This window comes from Cygnus olor, chromosome 5 (assembly GCF_009769625.2).
Source record: "Cygnus olor isolate bCygOlo1 chromosome 5, bCygOlo1.pri.v2, whole genome shotgun sequence".
In the NCBI taxonomy this organism is placed as follows: Eukaryota; Metazoa; Chordata; class Aves; order Anseriformes; family Anatidae; genus Cygnus; species Cygnus olor.
In genome coordinates, this window is record NC_049173.1 from 27,119,522 (window position 1) to 27,141,005 (window position 21,484).

The 21,484-nt window shown below is 39.0% G+C and overlaps 1 protein-coding gene across 1 annotated transcript in view; it reads left to right on the forward strand.

Annotated features, from left to right (window-relative positions):
* LRP5 (LDL receptor related protein 5) overlaps window positions 1-21,484 on the forward strand; it is a 166,668-nt gene that overhangs the window by 55,756 nt on the left and 89,428 nt on the right. The window contains 4 exon segments of the mRNA XM_040558299.1: window positions 8,779-8,973; window positions 13,850-13,907; window positions 13,909-14,047; window positions 16,037-16,168. Of these exon segments, the coding sequence (XP_040414233.1) occupies window positions 8,779-8,973; window positions 13,850-13,907; window positions 13,909-14,047; window positions 16,037-16,168 (524 nt within the window).

The following is a 21,484-nucleotide window of genomic DNA, read 5'->3' on the forward strand; positions in this document are numbered from 1 at the left end:
TTCTGTCACTAGAATTTCTTTGTAATGATGAAATGTGTCCTTGTGCAGATAAGGGACACCATTACTTCCCTTGTAGATGCAGTGAGGCTGTTCTGCAGAGACGAATGGAAGACCCAGTTTCATGATTGGCAATTTACATTGGAATATTGTGCTCAGTTTGGTATTTGCATAATATATATTTTTTTTCCATTTTGAATGCAATTCAAGACATAGACTAATTTGAGAGAATAGAGGAGAACGTACTGAATATACAGTAATCCTGAAAACGTGGCCTCTGAGGAAAGATCAAATGGTTTCATGTTGTTTGTAGAGAAGGAGGTGACAGAAGGGATAGAGAGGAACATGAGATTTGAAATACATAGGTTTTGACAGACGATTAGCAAAGTTGTTCTTAAAACCTTTAGTGTTTAGTGTTAGAGACTCTGTGACCTCTCTGGGCTGTCTTTTCCAGGTCTTTAAGTAGCCTTACCATTAGAAAGCTTTCTTAATAACAAGCCTAAATCCTCTTCACTCTTTTCTAGTTGTTTTTTAAGCTCAGTACTTTCAGTCTGGTCTACTGTGGGCTTATGGAGTGTTCATCACTAAAGGCTTTAATAAGAGTTATTTTGATCATCTCTCAGGAATGTTGGAGGTGTAATTGACCATGTTGTAGGGTGTGGAGATGGACTAGCTGACTTCTAGAGGTTATTTTTAAAGCCTATTTTTTCTGTGTTTTCCAGCTGAAATTCAAAAATTTGAATATATGAATGTGATTTTTTTGGGGTGTTTTGGCAGGACTGCTAAATAGTCACTTGGTTGTTTTTGACATAATGACATTTATAAAGAGAGCATCATCATTTCCACACCAAACTGGCATTCCTTCTTTAAAGGTAATGCTTGTCTAAAGCTTTCTATATTATGGCAGTGGAATTTAACTGAATACTCAGAAAGTTCAATTATGTTCTTTGTAAAGGATTTGTTACCTGCAGTAGGCAATATTACCCGGAAAGAATTTCAAATAGGGCAGCAGTACAAATTGTAGTGTAACGTGAAAGAGAGGCCCTTGTCATCCACCACCTAGCCTCAAACAGTTATTCAGAGCACTTTTGGAAATTTTCTTTTAAGGCAAGCAATGAGAGACAATTTTAGATCATCTGTGTGTCTTCACTCTTCACAGCACTAGTGACAAATCTTCATTTGTACAGGATTTTCTTATGCCCCGATCGTGATTAACATGCAGCTACTTAACATGTAAGATGGCATTCTTTCCTGGGCACCTTAAAGCCTTCTTGCTGGAGCCATCTCTCGTTGACTATCGAGGTGTATTTTGTCACTAAAGGAAGATAAGGATGGGGTGACTAAGTACGACAACTGTGGGATTTAAAAAATGTTTTTAGAAAGAAAAATCATCAAGATTAAAAAATTAATCAGTTGGGAGTCTGAAATGAGAAGCCTTAGACAAACTTAATTGGTAATCCAGTGTCTCCTCAGTGTCACAGCAAAACCATGACCTATAGTTGTGAATTATGTAAGAGCAGCTCTCTTTAAAACAGCGCTTAAGTAAACTTTTAGTGGTGTTTACTGCTGATTCACCAGGACCGTGGTCCCACACAACAGTGTATTGTGTTTAAGGTTAAGCATGTTGGCTTTCTGTTTTGAAATCAGTGGGATCATCTGTATGCTGAAGCTGATGTTTATATGTGCTGTAGCGGGCAGGTTTTTGAACATTTTAATTTAAATTATCGGGTATGGTGAAATGTATTTTGAGTGTATCTTCTGATCTTATCTCCTTTGGAATAGTTGAGAGGAGGGGGATTACTATTACACACTTGTGACAATTGAAAATACTGGAGAGGAAAATCTTCAAACACTGTATGGGCAAAGAGTGTGTTTTATACTCACTTTTACTTTCACTTGTGGCCACCTTGTTAAAATACAGAAGATACTCTGATTTAGAGTAAAACATTATTACTGCTGCATTGAAAGCTAGAAATTAGTTTATATCCTGTGCTTCTATACAGTAATTAATTTAAGTATAAAAATATTTCGAAGCTTTTGGTTAATTGTTTAAAATGCTGTAATGAGAATGAATGTATGAATAGCACAGTTGTTTTCTTAAAACGTAAAAACGGTACTCAAACGTAAAATTGGTTACGAGTCGCATCCAGTCTCTTGGTATGGCTGTAATTTCTGGGAGTTGGAAAGCTTTTGATATGTTATGTGGCCAAATAGCTGCAAATGTCTCATGCGTGAGAAACCTGACGTTCTTGTGGGAAGTGTTATTTACTCTAATTTTCAAATGGGTGCCCTTGATGGTGACAGCCTCTGTATAAATGTTTCATCATTCTCTTTTTTGGTTGTTTTTCCCCTTTTTCCTCCTCATAGGTATAAAGGGCACAAATTGTTCAAAGACCATTTGCTTCATCTGAGAGCAGAGCTGCCTGTTCAGGAAAGGCAGAAGGAAGCATTTTTCTTTTTTTTCCTTTTTTTTCTTTCCCTTTTACGGCTGAGATTGTACAGGGGAGAGGTGGAAATGTGTACATTTCCTTAATAACCCCATTGAGCTCTCTGCCCCATTAGCACTCTTTTTCACTACAAGTTCTGTGATTCCTCATATCCTGGAAAAAGAGTGGAAGTGGCTGAGAAGAAGCTGAGACTTCTTTGCCCTGTACATGTTTAGCCTTCTTAAGTAGTTGGGAAATGATGGTATTCTGATCTTTATGATTTCTACACCATTTCTTAGGGAGCAGGAGGAGGTCGATATCATATAGCAAGAGGATGGCTTCGGTTGTCTCGGTGCTGGTGTTTGAGGTGACCAGGGGCATGGTCTTCATTTTGCTATTGGCCCTGAGCCCAAAGAGATGGTGGAAGCTGGAATTTTCTTTGGTTAGAAGTCTTGATGGATGCTGGTTTTTAAAATGCACAGAGGATTGTTCTGTTCATCGTGAATGGGTGACTTTGGTTTGACTCAAAACATGTTTTTATTTTTTTCATGTAAAATTAAGCAATGATATAAACTGAAGAACGACTTTTTTCACATAACCAGTTGAATGTGAACTTAAACAGGATTGTTTGTTTAATTGTGTTTGAAATTACAAGCTTGCAAATGAACAGGCCTTGACAAATCATTGATGGTCAATTGAGTGTCCTGTTTTCCCAAATTTTGAGTTAACCTGCATCAGAATGCTGAAATAGATAAAATCCATTGGCTTGAGTCAAGCTTTCAAGGGTGGTTGTGTGAGATCTGTGGGTAAGAGAGCAAACAACATGTCCCTTGCAGGACTGAATTGCTGTTGTTCACTATTTGTTGGATCCCTGCCCTCTATTAAGTCAGTACATGTGTAGGTATCATTTCTTGGTCTGTCCTGACACACTGTAATCCAGTGTTCCTTATGGTCACAAAGATGATTTAGGATTGGAGCATATGCCATAGAAGGAGAAGCCAGTTGAGCTGAGGCTGTTTAGCCTGGAAAAGAGGAAGCTCAGGGGGATCTTACCAAAGTGTATAAATACCTTGATGAAGGGGAATAAAGAGGATGGAGCCAAACTTACCTGAGTGCTATCCAGTGAAAGAACTAGAGGCAATGAGCACAAACAGAAATAGGTTCCACTTACAAAAGAAAAAAATCTTTTCTACTTCGAGGGTGGTGAAACACTGGAATAGGTTGTACAGAGGGGCTGTACAGCTTCCATCCTTGGAGGTGCTCAGAACCCACCTGGCTGAGGTCCTGGCTGACCTGCCTTGGTTGACCCCACTTGGAGTGGTGGGATTGGAGTAGGTGATCTCAAGAGGTCCCTTCCAGCCTGAACAATTCAATGCACCTGCGAAAAAGGTGCCATTCTGGGGTAGGGCTCCTGACCTCCCAAAGTCCTTTCCCTACCTTCTCTTCTGAGACTTCCCTGACTAACCTAGAGTGGAGGTAGGTTGCTGAGTTGCTTGTGGGGGTGCTGTCAATATGAAATAATTCTTTAAATATTATGTCTTCATTCCTCCTCAGAAATGTCTGGGAAGAAATGTTACCTTGCATTGTCCCTTTTGCCTTCTTACCTCATTTTCTGGCCAGGAGGAGCAGTTATAAGGGCTCATTTTAGCTTCTTATAGCGGTTTTCCTGTTTTCTGTATAGGTTTTTTTTTTTTTGGCATATGAATATGGTAGGCATTCTTTTAGAGGGGTAAGTGCTTTACCTCCCCCCCCAAAGGAAACCCTAGCAGTGCAATTTCTTTTCTTCTTGTTTCAGAGGGTTTTGCAGTAATACTGAGTTCCAAGTGGAGAATTCTCTTCCTAACCCTGCTGAGCAGTGCAGCCTATCAGCTGATAAGCCACTGTTTCCTCTTCTTCAGCTGCCAAATAGCATCCTATATACATTAAAAGTATTTTAAGGAATATTAAAAGAATAAACCTTTCACAGTGAAAGACATCGCAGGGAACCTGTAGTGGAGAGAGGTGGTTCTCGGGCTTGTTTTCTTTTGTTTTGTTATAAATATGCACTTTAGAATGCGATTAGGTGTGATTAGTTGTAATATTACCTGCTGTAGCATATTCTTGGGCTGGAGCAGGAAGATCTTTTATACATATATTATATTTATATTTTATATATATAAATGAAGATCATCCAGGTTGAAAAAAGGAGGCAACTTGAGTAAGTGTCTTGCAACTTCTTGCTATGCAAGACAGCCATTCTTTTTCTTTCTGTAGATGATCGGTGCTATTTCTTGTAGCAGTTGAGTTTTTGGAGCTTAAGCAGTTGGATGGGGGAAGTAAGTTTTGAAAGTGCAGGATTCTAAACTTCATGGTAATTTCCTGTGAACTCCTGTTTTATGCCTTGGGCTTGTATAAGTTGGAGAACTTTGAAATTGGAGAAGTCTGTGCTGATTTACATCATCTGTATGACTGGCCCGTTTTGTGTAAGCAGGTTATGTAAGATTTGGCAACCGCATTGCATTTGGGGAGGTGGAAAAAGTGTTCAGCCAGTGTGGCTTCTTTTTATTATGACCACGGTACCTTCCAGCTCGGATGGCTGATCAGCTGCTCTTTGAGGGCATAGCCGTGATTCGTAATCTCTTCAAAAACGATGACAACAGAGATGAAGCAGCAGGAAATAAGAAATGACCTGCAGCGTTACAACTGAGGGGAAATACTGTCTCATCCTTTTTGCTTCTGCACCTGGAATTTTAAAATGAGTTAAGCTGGCAAAATTAAGGCCACTGGGGTGCAGTTCACCAATTTTATAATCAGTTTATTTTGCAAGGTGGCTTTCAGTCCCGGTCTTCTGATATTACTGAAGCACCATTTAAGCCCTGATTCAGTGTGGTAATCAAGTATGTGCCAAAATCCAGTGACTTGTTGGCTGTTAAATTTCTGGCTGATATGAATTTCTTTCCCCACAACCCTGCACTTTCTGTTTTTGAAAGTTTGGGGTTAAAGGCTAAAACCCAGCAAAGGAGAAGTAGTAAATGACAATTAAGATTCCCCAAAGAACTGAAGAAAGGAACCAGAGAATGTGTCCCAGGGTTGATTCTCTGGTGCTCTTTGGTTTTTCTTTTGAGAGTAACAATTTGTGATAGTTGCGTAGCAGTGAGTTTTGTGAGTTTTGCTCACAATGGCTCTTTTTATTAGCTCTTCAGGAGTTCATGTTTTCTTTTGCTTTCATAGCCTCACTGTTCTTATGCTTTTATTTACCTGTTGTAATCCAGGGGGGATACAAAACTCCTGGGGTGCTAAATCTTAGCCCTAAAAACAAAATCTATTGAATTTGTGCTAAAATACAAGATAGCAGTTCCGATATTTTTAGCTTCCCCAGTTGTTATGGTGTGCCCTAACCCAGGGATATTTAAAACTGTGCAACTTACACTTAACCAACCAACCAAAAGAAAAAAAAAGTTTGCAGTGCTGCTCAAGCTAAGCTTGTGTCATTCTTTCCACAATAATCGTGTATTTTTTCCGGGATTTATAACTTGTCTGTCTTCAGCTGAATCTCAGCGTAGCTTGTCTCAGCCAGGATACTGTTTGTGTTTAATTTGGTCCAAACTAGCTTTGTCACTCTTGCAAAACAGACTGGAAAAAAAAAAAGGAAAGTTTGACACTGCATTCTTGAAAATCCCCCACAGGCATGCATTTAAAACATGACATTTATGGCCTTATTAATGTCTCGTGTCAAATGCTGTGTTGTGCCTTGTGTTGACCAAAAAAGTCAGAACAGTCTGGATGCTGTGGTGTGGACCGGGGTTGAAGCGGGCTGCCCTAGCTAGTGACTGCCCATTTGCTAAGATAGCTGAGAATGTTTTCTTGTAGGGTCCTCATGTCAGAAGCAGATATGGGGACCAGGGAAGGAAGGAACTGCTTCATTTGGCAGAGGCATGGTTTTAAATAGGCTTACACAGACCAGAGATTCCCCCTCCCTGCTGCAGGAACAGTTCAGCTGTTCTTATAATGGTGTCTAAACTCCCAGTTCAGTCTTAATGTGTTAAGAGACCCCCAAAATGGCGTTGCAGTTCTGTTACTTTGGTTTTAGACCTTTGAATGGCAGCAGCATCGATGAGGATTGAGCTTGGTTCCTGCTGATGAGCTAAAAAGTAGGGATGTAGTTCTTCTGTGGCAAATTACGTGTGAAGTTGAAAGTGCTGGTTATATCCAGCAGTCTCTGCGTGGCCACGTATGTGCTTTGTGGGAAAGCACATATCAGCTATGAAACAGGGCAACAGGTTCAGGGGCAGAGGGGGTGAGTTAATGGAGCTCAAGCTCCAAAAATATAGTAGAAAAGCCACGAGGGCCCTTTGGCTTACCGACTTTTTCATCTAAATGTGTTGAGCTTCAGGGCAGGCCGCAAGCCTTATTTAAGAAAAGAGAATTGAGAAGAGGGAGTTTGCTCCAGGGTAATATTTTGTGTAGGCAGGATATTTTTCATCCTTCTTATTCTAGCCTGCTTTTAATTGGACTTGGGTAGTTTTGTCTCTTTTGTTTTGCTTTAAGTAACTATTGCAGGATTTCTGATTCAGGTCTGAGCTACTTTTTAGTCTGTATTTATGCATTTAGTAGTATATAAATGAGTGTGGCATTATCATAACCATATTAAATAGCCTAACATCACCTTTTGATAGCCAGGGTTTTCTTCATTCAGCAATCAGGTTTTTGACTGCTCTGAACTGATTCTTCACTTTGTATTGAATTCAGAGATGCTACAAATCTGTGAGCTAGGGAAGATGCAGGAGAGAGGAGATTTGTTTTGTGGTTTGAAATTTCAAGTGGGAATTCCAATTCAGGAATTCTGGATAACCTTTTTTTTCTAGGAGCAAGAACTGTTGATGCTGGGACAGCTGTACTGGGACTCTCTCTGTCTCCTCCTCCTTGTTCATTTTCTTTCCTGTAGAGAGGTCTCAAGGTGTCCTTTGAATACTTAAAGCTAGCATGGGTGAGCCAAATCAGAGAACTGATTTGACTGAAAAGTGACTTGACCAAAAATGGCCGGATCAGTTCCTCAGTCTGATTCACCAGCTGGTTGTATACACGGTTTCTTTTATGTCTGCCCTTCTCTGGCTTCAGTTGTTTGTCAATAGCTGCCTCACCACACAGTTTGAACTGCCACAAATTACAGCCTGACCTGTTAAGGAAAACCAAAATGAGTGGCAATTTACATTCATATGTTGGTTTGTGAGCTGTGGCAGCTCAGCTCCTGCTTCTGCTTCTTCAGGATCAGCTGGCCTGGCCTGGCTGCGGGAGCTCAGACATTTTGGGAAGGCGCTTGGGGACAGGGATCCACTGCAGCCATCCTGAGGTGAGCCGTCTCAACTCATGAATCAGAAGCCTGAGGCCTCATCTGTATGGAAATTTTACTAGTTCAGCTGGCAAATAGCCTGTTTTACTGTCCCACACTCAAAAATGTATGTTTATTGTGATACGAGTTGTTTCTTTCTCTGTTTGAGCTCCTGGTGGCAGGACATAGCTTTAATGTCACGTAGTTAGTGCGAATACCCAGCTGTTACCTGTCCAGTGCTGCTGTTGATATAGCACAAAGAACCTGGTGTGTTGGGGAGTCCAGTGCATGGACACTTAACTGTGTTTGAGAGCTCACTCAGGTTGAAGGTTTGCTGGCACAGACAATGCCAGAAATATCTGTATCGGCACTGGGAAAGCAGTCAGTTTTTCTGAGTGGCCTTAGGTAGCAATGTGTAGGGTTAGCTGTGTTGTGTTTGCACGCCTGGGGTGCCTAATTTGCAATTTGGATATCTGTCTCTGGGTAATACTGGCTGGAAACGGACTGTCCTCTCCTAGTCAGAAAGCATCTCTCCTAACTGCACAATCTCAGCTCACCCAGGCACTGGAATTTGCTGATTTCTCATCTTCTTGGTGTACCGACTTTCAAAGGAAGTACAGCGATGGTCATTTTGGAAATTGCCGGTTTGGGTAGTAATTGGTTGTTTCTGAATGTGATTTAGGATATCAAGTTGTAATAATTGGCCATGCAACTTGTAATAACTGGGCATACATTGGTTGTACATGCCTGTGACAATCAGGTGATGTCCAACATTGAAATATGATGGCAATACGTTAAGCAGGGGCAATACTTTTGAGACCTGCTCTAATGAAGGACTTTTTTTTGTGCTCTCTGGAATGGTGATTTGAACTGGTGAGTGCTAATATATTTTGGGGATATGTATTTGTGCATATACACGGCTTTAGGGTGCAACATAAAATAAGCAAAATCAAAACAAAACACCTCAGAACTCTATAAAAGCCACTATTCCTTCTGTTGCTGAAGCTAACAAACATGTATCATGATATTTTCTCCTTTCTTTTTTAGATACATGTATTGGACTGAGGGAGAAACACCCAGAATAGAACGGGCAGGAATGGACAGCAGCACACGAAAAATAATTGTTGATTCAGATATCTATTGGCCAAATGGACTCACAATTGATCTTGATGAGCAGAAACTTTACTGGGCTGATGCAAAATTGAGTTTCATTCACAGAGCGAATCTGGATGGTTCCTTTAGGTAAGTTTCCTTTAGTCTGTAATATGGTGTGAATTATTCCTCATTTTGTGCATTTGTTTTGCACTGAGACTTTTTTCAGTAATCTAGAATAATGTAAATGCCTTATTGTTAATTTTAACCTCAATTGTTGATAGCCTTGCAAAAATAAAACACCCACATGCCATAAAACTGACTTTAAAATTTAGAGTATTTGTATCATTATTTTACTCTAGATAGTTTCTAGCCTTCTTGTACAGCATTTTTTTTTAAGGCTCATACTTATCTTTAGAATAATTGGAAATGCTCTTCTGTGGCTCCAGGAAATCTAACATTTAACCAATGCTTATAGGGATTTTACAGGATTTTACTGTATTTTTTTACAGCAGGGTAATATATGTTGAGACACCTGTCCTTGGCCCTGTCCAAAGATGTACTTTGTGACATGCCTATAAAGTAACCAAATTCAGCTTATTTCAGGTTGTGAGCAAATGTCATTTTCCTAAGGCTTGATACAAAGCACAGTATACAAGTTTTGTTTGGAGGGCTTCTGTACAAGGGTCCCTGTTGATTTTTGGCAGAGAGATGACCCTTTAGACAGGCCAGATTTGGGCACTTGAGTTTGTACCTGAATCTCTGTGAAGTGTTCAATGGGCACGTTGCATTGGCTCTGAAGGGCAGCTGCCATCTGCCCGTGAAATGTCCTGCTGAGGATGCAGTTCTCTGCGTTTTGGTCCAGCTTTGGTCTTCAGGTAGTCTTAAGGAACAACCTGTTGAATAGGCAGTAGTATACTGAATGCCACGCTGCAATTGATTTCTGCGCAATTAGTAGAATTACGTTTGATTTGGTTGGATGAGGCACCCAGAATTATACCTTCTTAAGTGTAGCCTACCCAACTCTTTGGATCCTAGATTTTCACATGAAGACTTAAGTATGTGCTTGGGTTGTGTGGATAGGAAGCTCACAGTGCAGAAGTCTTTCTGCTGATATTCTTTTAAAAAGCAGCAAATTATGACACTACATTATCAATTTACTGTAAGAATACTGTAAATGAGTTGTCTTATCCTGAAACACAACTTCAGATGCTGAGATTTTGTTAATCGTTCTAAAGAAGTTTACCTTGTGGAAATAGAGAGGGATGTTGGGTTATGGTATAGTGCTCTGCCAAATTGTGCGTTGTCAGCAGGTTGCTATCCTGACGTGTCAGCAGCACCTTAAGGCAAACTGGAAATTGCAGTGACCTTTATATAATGCACATAAACTCTGTATTTTAAAACATCTAAAATTTATTTGTTATGAAATCATTGAGTATTGATCAAAATTCGGAGTTTTGTCTGTCTATATAATATGCCTCCCCCTCCAAATAACACTGCATTTTTTTCATGGTGTTTCTCATTTCTTTTTGCAGAGGTGCATTCTGTGCCTGATTTTCACGCATAAAAGAGGCGTAACAATATTGATATCCTTCATAAAACGCTCTAAGCTCTATTGAGAGTACTATGGAAGAGCTAGATAATGGTGGCATTGTAGTCAGTGACAAGTACTAAGTGACAGTCAGAAGTATAGACAAGGGAAAAGGCCTTTACAGAAGCAGAGTGGAAGCTCAAAGGCTTGATACAGGTTCATAGAAAGAAAATACTGTCTCAAAATTCTAAATCTAAGAGTTTTTCGGACAATGCAATGTACATACATTTCTCTAGTTTGGGGGTAGGTGGCAGAGTGTAAGATTTCCCGTCGCAGTCTCAGATTTCTGCCAGTTCTCTTACACGTGCAAATTTAATAAACGTTACTTCTAAGTTTGAGTGAAAACTTTGAGTGAGTAGGAATTGGTAGGTCAAATGTATTTTGCTTGTGTTAAGGTAGAGAGAGACCACCTGAAAGAGAACCAGTCTTTGAATACATTAATCCCAGCAATCAGTCCAAATTATTCTGTGATAAATTGGTGCATTTTGTGATAAATTGGTGCACTACACTCCTCCCCTCACATGCAGTATTGTATCATAAAGGAATCAGTATTTTAGGAAAAATTAATGTATGTGCTATTTTGCATTTAAAAAAAAAAAGTTTAGCTCACTGATGCACACTCATATATTTTACTATCAGCTGCTGGAGAGCTGATGTCACACTGGATGTCAGGACTCCTCTGCAGGATGCGTTCTGTGAAATTCCTTGTCTCTAACTGCATGTGGGCTTCAGGCATTATTTAGTATAATAACTTAAATGTCATTTAGCTGTGTATGTTTTAGATGTAACTATGACAAAATTTCCTTCTTAAAATGTTATGCCTATTAATAAATCCAATGAACATTGATCTTAATTTTTTTTTCAACACTCAAAGAAAAAGTGAAATTTGTGAAGTTTCAAATGCTTCTTCTCCTTCCATCCCAGAATTGCTTCAGAATTCAAATAAAAAGGAAGTGTACCCTCTGCATGGTGGATTAATGCTACTGGATCAATCTGCCTGTTACATTAGCAAGATTCAGTTTCCAAGCATGTCAGCTGGAACTTTTTCAAAGGATGTAATTACGGGAGAGGGGGAGACTTGATATTTAAGAATGATGGAAATAGGTACACTATATAGTGGAAAACAGCTGCTACAATACTAGAATACAAGTCCAGTCACTACTGTTACTAGTTTAAAAAAAAAAAAAAAGAGAGAGAAAGCAACAGCAAAGGTGAGAGTGGACATGGAAAGTGAAATCAGTATTTCTATTTGTTCTGCAGTATTTCATGGTGAGAGAAGTGATAATTTGAAGTCCAGAAATGTTAGAGCAGTTTCAGTTTATATTTGGAACAGGAAGAATAATATGTTTTTCCCCATTGCCTGCTTTATACAGGTATATGAAAGTATTTGTTTGCGTATGCCCATCTGTTTTAAACTTGTCCTTTATGCTCAAGATATGTCTGAATACATATGAAGAATTCTAGGGCTATGTTTTATTCCCTCTCAAGAAACTGCAAATGGTAGCTATGCTGATAAAAATGAAACAATCCTTTCCTTCCCAAGCATTAGATGTTTTTATTATTATCATTAATCTCATCTACGGAAACAATTCAAATCTGAATATAGGTATAAGAAAAATTAATTCCTTACTTTCCTTCAGGATGACGCTGAGACTTAAGGTTTCTCCAAGTTATATGCTGAATAAATTTGAATACTGGTTTGCTACGTCAGAGCACTGGTTTAGAAGGCATGTGAATGCCTTTTTGTTTGTACACACACAAAATGCATGAAACTTGTGAAAACCGAATTTGTGTTATTTTGACTGAGGAGTTGTCAAGTGTGTTTACACTGAGTTAATGTCTCTGAGACTGATGAATCTAAACTACAAAAATTTATTGCGATATGTATAAACTTGGGGATCTTGTGAGTTCAGAAAACATGTTGGTAATGTCATGTGTTTGGTGAAAATGTGAAAATGCATGCATCCACAGAAGCAAAGGAGTGTGGCTGAATGAGGAGGGTGTGCTGAAAAACATCTGAAGTGTTTCCGATTTATTTTCATCACAAATATTTAGTCTTAGACAAAGTATAACTGACAGGAGACAAACAGTTTACTGCTTTTAGGGAGAGAACACTCAAAAATAACACATCAAAAACCCTGCAAAGTGTCTAGTATTTGAGGTGACCCCAGAAAAACTCGGTGAGAAATAAGGTATCCAGGCAGGACATGTTTGATTGAGAGGAGAGAGAGGAGGGAAGAAGAGAGATAATAAGTTGGCAGAAGTCTCTTACTGGGTTTGAACCTTCTAGGGAGAAAAGATGATGCTTTCTGGGCTTTGCACCTCTTTGGGCTTTGGGAGCTACTGAGCTAGGTATTTCATGTGGCTATGAGATGGCATGAGCTGCTGCAGTGGTAAGGAAGCTGGTTCCCGAAGTAGGCAAGATATTTTTCCAGATGCTGTCAGGTCGTTTTCTAGGGCAAGCCTTTGCTCTACATTTCCAAAGGGATACCGAAAAACTTTTGTTTCTGCTGTTGGGCAAGTTAAGAGGGGTAATTTATAGAGAGTCTTAGGTCATTTCTTCATTTTCCTACTATAAGGAAGGACTGGGTGCAGCCGATGATCCAAAATGTGGAAATTCTGGGTAAAGAAATCATATATTAGAAATGGAGACCAATAAATAAATAAAAATGAATGTGTTAATTGGAGGAACACACTCCAGACCTGTGTTTCCTCCAAAAGGCAATTGTATTTGGATGTTTGCACAGCCCTGGTAAGGAACTTTGGTGTGGCCTTTCAGAGGTCAGTGTACAGCTGGATTAGATACCGTGTTGCTATGAAACAAAGTGTATTTGTTTCCTCATTGCTATGAAGGAGCAAAGTCTAAATTTTCATTCCTGCATTTTTGCATAGCTAACTATGTATTTGGGAGGTGCTTGCCATCACGCTCTATGGGCATGCTGACATGATGTGACTCATGGCTGCTAAAACTACTTTTTTTCTTTAATTTGCAACCTTCGAGGTTAATTGTTAAGTTTGTCCTATGGTGGCTGTTGCTAACAGTGATTTATTTGAAAGCATTTTCAAATTGATGTGTGAAGAAAACTAATTTTCAAGTTATGAAGACTGGGGAAAAAAAAGGAAAAAGAATCTGTATCATGAGCGCTTTTAACATGCGGTAGAGGAGGACATATGTAAAACAATTTGTAAAGATATGCAAATGAATGTGTTGGTTATGCGTCTGCTTGGCTTAAGTTCCTCTAGATTACTGTAAAAACTTACTGTACATTTCAGTGTGATTGTTGCTTTTATCACCAGATGATTCTCTTGGTCCAGTGTTTTTATTAAAAGATGACAATCCCTGTATGAGTTGTGAAGAGAGCCAGATGTTTTTTTTTTCCGAATGGCACCTACTGAAAGCAATGCATGCTAATCCTTGCCCTTTCTTTTATGTAGGCAAAAGGTTGTTGAAGGTAGTCTTACTCATCCGTTTGCACTGACATTGTCTGGGGAACACTTTGTATTGGACGGACTGGCAGACGCGCTCCATTCATGCCTGCAACAAACGAACAGGAGAGGAAAAGGAGAGAAATATTATCTGCCTGTATTCGCCAATGGACATCCAGGTCTTAAGTCCTGACCGGCAGCCCTACTGTATGTTTTACTTTTCCCTGAAGCTTTTTGCATTACTTTAATTTATTTGTTAGGAATAACATTAATCATAAAAATGGTCAGTGTGGAAAGTTTTAGTGTTTTGAAAACTTTTGGGAAGTTTGGTCTCTAAAGGCGTAAGTACCCGAGTCCTTTACATCTCTTTGAAAGTTCAATCCAAGTAGGTAGGATCTCCATCATCCCAGTTGGTAACAAAATCCCAAATCCAGGGCAGTACTTCAGTGACATATTTTGATTTGGATGGCTCAATGAGAGTGATCAAGACTTGCCTCACAACTTTTTAAATACCATGATTTTAAAGACAAATGAAAAAGTGCATATCATGGCATTTAAAAAAAAATTATAAGTACAATTACCATAAAATATGTAATGTTCATTTTGTACTTATAAGGGTAATTTTTGAAGTCCAGACTTGACCTTGCTTATCTTCAATACGTAACAAATAGTTCATGAATGTTTTCAGTATGAATGGCATTTAGTCCTGAGCTTGTATAAGAAACATGTATGCCTGTATTTTTTTCCTTTGTGTGTGGTCCTTCAAAGAAAGTTGAGTGTAGAGAATGGAGTATTGAAAGAGCCCATGTGTATTTTGTATGTGAGTGATTTCATGTAGAGATCAGTCTATTTTTTTTAGTAGGAATGTGGAAATGTGATTTTAAAACGAGTGGAAATATATGTAATTCAGTAGCTGTGGGAAGAACCATCTCTTGCCTAGAGGAGATACTCTTGCTGTTTGGATTGGCTTCTTTGTTTATGCCAACTATAACGTTAGCTTCCCTGAAGATAGCATCTGTTTTCCTAGTAAAGTTTATAGGATGTCAGTAAACAGGCTTGAAAGTAAGCAAAAGAAGTTTGGAGATCATCTTGGTGATGGAACGTGCAAATTTTCATTGAGGTTGTCAGGTATGAGTAGCACCCTGGTTTATCTCACTGCTCCAGATAAGAGTTTGTCTATACTGAATTCTTGTCATTGCTTTTAGCTAAGGTTATGCCCCAGCCTTGGGTCACAGTATTTCTGGGTCAGTCACAAGAAAATATGATGCACAGGGAAGCAGCATCTGCTGAAAATAGCTCAAATGCTGTTGACTTCATTAAGATCTGGCTCAAATTCTTCTCCATCTTCTTTCTCAGTGCCTGTCAGTGGAAATACCACAAATCAAATTAGCTGAATTGTTTTTATTTTTAGAATAAAGTAGTTCAGAAGCTTATTTAAACTATGATTGATTTTTGGAGAGGTCTTGCACAGCTTGCAAGATTTTTTAAAATGTAGCAATATTGTCTGTATTTATGGTTATGGTTTTATCTGTTGCAGTTGTTACTTGCTCCAGGTAAATGAGATTGGGAGTGCAACTGCACACACCTTCCTTACCCCCCACCCTCCTTATTTTTATCTATTTATTTATTTTACACTTTCAAAATAGCTGGGAGGCTGAGAGAAAAGAGTAACTATTTGTAATCTTTTTAGTATTTGAGCTTTTCCTAATGTTGATGAAATATGCAAGGGATGTAACATGTTCCCTTCATGCATTTCCTGGTGATTCAGGGATATGTCTTGCTGAAAAAGCTCTACAGCAGAGAAAGGTATTTCCTAAATGTAGCAGCACTGTAATGTACAAGCTATTCCAAGCCCCAATTTTCTTTTTCATGGTGCTTAGCAGACCCACCATTCGGCAAAGGAACTAGTGTCCGTAGTTCTTAGCTGTATTGAGCTTGAGAAACATTGAAAGAACTGCACAGTGAGAATGTGAAATTGGCTTTGCATGAGTCTCAAATTAAATACCCTCAGAAAGAAGTTTTTGGGGAGGTGGGGAATCAAATGCTTTATTTTATGGCTCCTCTGTCTTTTAAAACTAAACTTGTGCCAGTCATTTGTGATCTATAATTTCTTCCTCAGGGATGGTTGGAATGGCTTTAGGGGTTATAGAAAAAAGGAAAATAAAATGTATTGATTGTTTGCTTGGTTTCTTGAAGTTCACACTCCATGCGAAGAAAACAATGGTGGTTGCTCCCATCTGTGCCTGCTATCTCCCAGAGACCCCTTCTATAGTTGTGCTTGTCCAACTGGTGTGCAGCTAGAAGATGATGGCAGGACATGCAAATCAGGTAAGAGCCTGTCTTTTCTACAGTAGCAGCCTTGGCTTGGCTTGAGTTTGCTGCTTAAAAGTTGAATTGTGAAGAAGTGGATTGAGAACTGTCTGACATGCTGAAGTTTACCTGTTGCTCTGAAACTGCTGAGTTTTTGTCCTAATTGCAGAAACTTTGCACCTAGATCTCTGAGTGATCAGAAATTTTGTGCCTTTTGACTGTGTCACCAATTCGCTCTAGAGAGGAAGAGGCATGCAGAGGCTCTTGTGGAAGTGATTTATTAGAATTAACCTACTCTAGGATCTCTTTCCATCTGGACTGAGGACCATGGACAGAGAGGTTTGCTCCCTCCTGTTCATTGGCTTGTAGCTACTGATGCATAGTGGCGGCCAGGTTGTTGCCTTCCAGTTGCATCTCAAAGAACAATATGCTTGAGATACCTTCTGTACACTGAAATGCCAAAAACGTTCAAGGCACAGTCCATGCGCCCATGTACTATTTCAGAGAAACCTGTGTGTTGGCCCTGATTCGATTAATTTCATATTGAAATAATCCGAACAGAAAAATGCAAAGTTAAGGTTTAAACTAAAAATACCATTTTTCTGATGCTGAAGATGATTAATGCCTCTCTCTTTGGGCTGTTCTTTGTGAAGGGATATATGAGGAAATTACACAGGGAACTTTTTCTTGCTGAATCTAGTTTGTGATTTTGGACATTAATTTTAAAAAGTCAGCCAAGGTTTTGTGCAAAGCAGCTTATAAAGTTTGCTGATTGAGATAATGTAGGTAGAGAAAATACTGTTTTAGGTGCCTATTCCCTGTCACTGAAAAATAGATGAGTCTTTTGTACTACCATAAAAAAAAGCTGTTCAAAGAACTAAGAGCTAGTGTATACGCTTTAAATGAAGCGTATAACTAGATGCATATTCATATTAATAAGTTGAGTGAGACAGGTGGTATACTTGGAAAACTTGGCTTTACTGTTGATGAGGAAGCTTCTTGTACAAATTCATCTTACAAAAACAGGATTAACACTGATATGGCCATAGAGATGCTAGGAGGCAAGGTTTAAGACAAGATTCTGATTACAGACTGAAAGACGCTCCATTGCCCGTCTCTGCTGCGTTTTCATGAGGCTAGTCAAAGTGTATAGTCACTTTCTGATGCGCCTTGATTCCTCTGAGTACTAAAGCAAGCATAATAGACTCCTTTCATTTGTGAACTTGAAGCAGAATTTGAACACTGAAGCTCCAAGGTTTAAGGGCCAGCTTTATTAGCTCATCCTGCTGCAGTTGAAAGGCTTATAAGGTAGTTCTTGCAGCTGCTGAAAGACCTTTCTCTTTCCTTCTTCCAGCTTTGGAAAGTTTCCTTTTCACAGCCTTTAAAAAACATTGCTGAATACGCAGGACAACCTTTTTAGACGTTCATATTGACCTTATGTTTCTGGCAGTGGGAATGAAGGTCAGCCTGCTTTTGGCATTTTGGCGGATAGCACAAGCAGGAGTGACTGCTTATACTGTGCTTTCACCTTTCCATTGTCAGGGCAGACAATCTGTCAAGGGTGTTCTGTCAAAGGAGGGCAAAAAAGTGGGATGGGAACAGGAAATCTGGTTTTGCATAAGAATGCGGCCTTTTGGTTCAGTTTTATGGATTATTTCTTTCCCAAGCTCCACATCTTTTGTTATCCTGTCTGCCTTATGCCAACATCCATGTGCTTCTCTTTCCACTCTTATTAATTAACTCCTTGGTTGCAAGGAACTGACTTTTTGTTCTCTGCACGAGTCCTTTGTAGTAAAGCTGTATCAAGAACTACTGATGCAACAGTGTTGACCACCTCTCCATTTTGTTCCCTATTAGCTAGAGCACTAAGTCACTTAGGCATATCAAGTTCGTTGACATTAGGATTTTAAGGCAATTGCAAAAATGGTACCAAGGATTTGTCTGCAAGAGGAAAAAGCATTTTGTTCTCAAAATCTGTGTCTGTATGGGGAGTTCACTGGTATAAACATAGCTATGTAGTGTTGTTATATAGCTCTGTCAGAAAGTATTCTTGTGCAAAAAAGCCCTGAGATTCGTAAGCAATTTCAGCTTCCTTGGATACTGCAGAATATACACATATAGTTCTCATATTCAAATATTCTGTATAGCTTATTGCAGAGTAGAAGTGTTGAATGGTAATGGGCCTAAGTAATTAAGAAAATATGAATTCAAGAACAGACAGTGCCACTATTTGTTTTGCTGTGGGTTGTGTCTTTATACATTGGAACTTCTGAAATCTGGATTTTTAGCCTTTTTCTAAACATAAATGTTGATATGCTGAAGCCATTAATAACTGTATCTGTATTAAATGAATAACTCATTATTCTGCAGTCTTGGCTTTCAGTGTTCATTCATTTCTGCTTTCTCTCTGGTGCTAAAGAGTTATTCTGCATAAATTAAAAAAGTTGTACAGTAGATATACATCACTGATAATGTTAAATATATGGACAGATTGGCAACTGGTACCAAGTTCAAGGTCTTCTCTGGGAACATGTACTTGTTCTGTGTAGGTAGATGCTTTGTGTTGCTTCCCTCCAGACACATGATGTTAGTCTGTTTTGCTCTGTTGGTGTGTGATGTTTTCTTTGCTCATGGATAACATGAACTAGTACTTCCAAGAAGACTGCTTGTGTAGAGCCATTCTCAGTGCAAGAACAGGTTTTATATCTGTAAAGGACAAAAAGCTAAAACTAACAGCTTAGCATGAAAACAAAGCACCTGTTGCATGAACTTTAAATCAGTTGATTTCTCCTCTGTCCACACCCCTGCCTGGATTTGGTAGCAAAAGATGAGTGCAATATTTGAAAAGCATTAATAAGGTCGTTCTGGTCTCTGTAGTGGCAGTCTTGTTTACTGGTGTCTTTGATCGCTGAAGGTACAGGCAAGGTGAGCGTTCCTCTAGCTTTTGTAGAGTTGGGTGAGGAGGTTGCAACCACATGCAGCTCATTATCTCAACAAAGTTGTTCCCTTAAGCAGTTCTGTGAACACTCAGAAGTGATCTTTCAAGCCAAGATCTTCAAAATTACGTATGAATTTGTGTTGGACCACTACTGGAAAGGAAGACAAGGAGGCTTATGACTGAGATACTGAAAACAAACCGACCTGTTTGCCTATATAAAAGTATTGCCAGTTGCTGGGAACAAGATTTAAATGGTATGGGACAAAGTAGTAATTGGTGTTTTGTTTTTAACTTTCACTTTTTAACTGTTCAGTAGAACAGCAGCTTGTAACAAATAGAACTTGGGGCATCTTTGCTGCTGTTCTGGTTTTGAAATGCTGTTAATTTATCTCATTACAGCTCTGGTGCGCCTTTAGTACAATTTGTACCACTTGATGTGAATGGAGCCATGATCTTTCCATCTTGCTCTACATCATCCCAGTCTGTCATATAATACCTGTATGCATTATTCCAAGATTGAGCCCATTTCTGCAAACTGTGTTCAGCAGCTTGTTTCTCTTATGTTTCTGGAAAATGTGTAATTTCTTTCTGCAGTATTCAGTGTTACTAGCATACAGCCACTGCTGCCGGCCTTCTAAAAGAATGTTTAAAACCTCATCTTTTTTATTAGAAGTGGATATGTTTCCCAGTAAGTGGCTACCCCTATTCTTAAATCCCTTCCGCGTTGCATTCCCAAAGGATCTTACTCTCATTGTGCATCATTTTCTGATATCATGGTACTAAGTAAGTCAACTGCATATTAAGTAAAATTTATTAGAGTTTTAAAACCAATCATCTGATACCACAAAACAGTTTGAGTAAAAGCTCAAAATTTAGTCCCTACCTCACCCTCCAAAATTGTTAATAATTTGGATCTATGACTATAAAGAATTGAAGTGAGTAGAAGAAACTAGGACTTCAGTAATGCTTTTTTTATTGCATATATTTTAAACTCAGTAGAGGTGCTCAGAGGTACATAAGCTCAGAATTAGTCTAGGATCCATGCAGTTTCTGGAAGCTGCATACCCCAAGGTTCTAAAAGCAATATTCCATTTTTTATTTTTGTTTCTCAATAAATGTGTAATGCTTCGTTGCAGAATACGGGTAAAATATTTCAGTAAAAACTACATATTTTTACTTTATGCATTGCATAACTTTGTTATTGCAAATTTACTTGGCCTGCGCATCATTGTTTTTTGATCCATTTTAATTGTTGTTCTGGTTTTGGCTGGGATGGAGTTAATTTTCTTCACAGCAGCCCATACAGTGGTATGTTTTGGATTTATGACCAAAACTGTGTTGATAACACACCTACGCTTTAGTCATTGCTGGGCTGTGCTTACCCAGCCTCCAGGCCCTTTCTGCTTCTCACACTGCCCCACCAGCCTGGGGCTGCACAAGAATTTGGGAGACGACACCACCAGGACCGCTGACCCAAACAGACCAAAGAGCTATTCCACATCACATGGTGTCATGTTCAGCAATAAAACTGTGGAAAAGAAGGAGGAAGGGGGTGGCATTTGGAGTTATGACATCTGTCTTCCCATTTAACTTTTGCACAATGGTGAGTGTCTGATAGGTGCTTTCCGTGGAAAAATGTTATTTTGTTGTTTACACATTGCTCTTTTTTCTCTTCTGTGATATTTTAGTTGTTTTACTCTTCTCAGGTGCTTTTTATATTTTTACATATGAACATGTAAGGTTTTTATAAGACCCTTTTAAGGTATAATTTCTCTTCTTAAGCTAGAGATGCTTTCAGGGTGAAATTATCAGTTCAGTAAAGTACATTGAGGTGTAATTTGTCCATTTTGTAATGGAGATGGAAACCTGGCCATGCCAAGCTCAGTGGAAGGCTCCCATTAGTTTCCTTGGGACAAGGGATAGCGTCCAAGAACCTCTGGATATTTTGTGATGCTCTTTAATAACCCCAAAGTGTTTGTTATTTTATTTTTTAATTTTCTTAAATGGAATGGAGGAGGATAAGCCTTATTGTGTCAGAGGAGATTGGATTATAAGGTAGATATGAATGTTTTGGGGGGAAAAATACACATGGTGTGTGCAATAAATGCTCAAGTGCAGAAACTTTTAGTGTTTTTATGAATGTGAGTGATTACTTAGGACGTATGGCACGTTCACCTCAACTCATCAGAGAACCATTTCTGCAGGAGAAAGCAACTGTTATTTGCTTGAAAGTGAGAAAGCTTGGGCTTTTGAATCAATTTCATATGGTGGTAGGAGCTGTAGGGTTTCTGCTGGGAAGACAGGACAGCTGTAGTTTCTCAAATGAACTATGGAAAAAAAAACATTTTCATAATTGGGGAAGAAGGCAGCAGCTTTAGGTGTTTGAATATTCATCT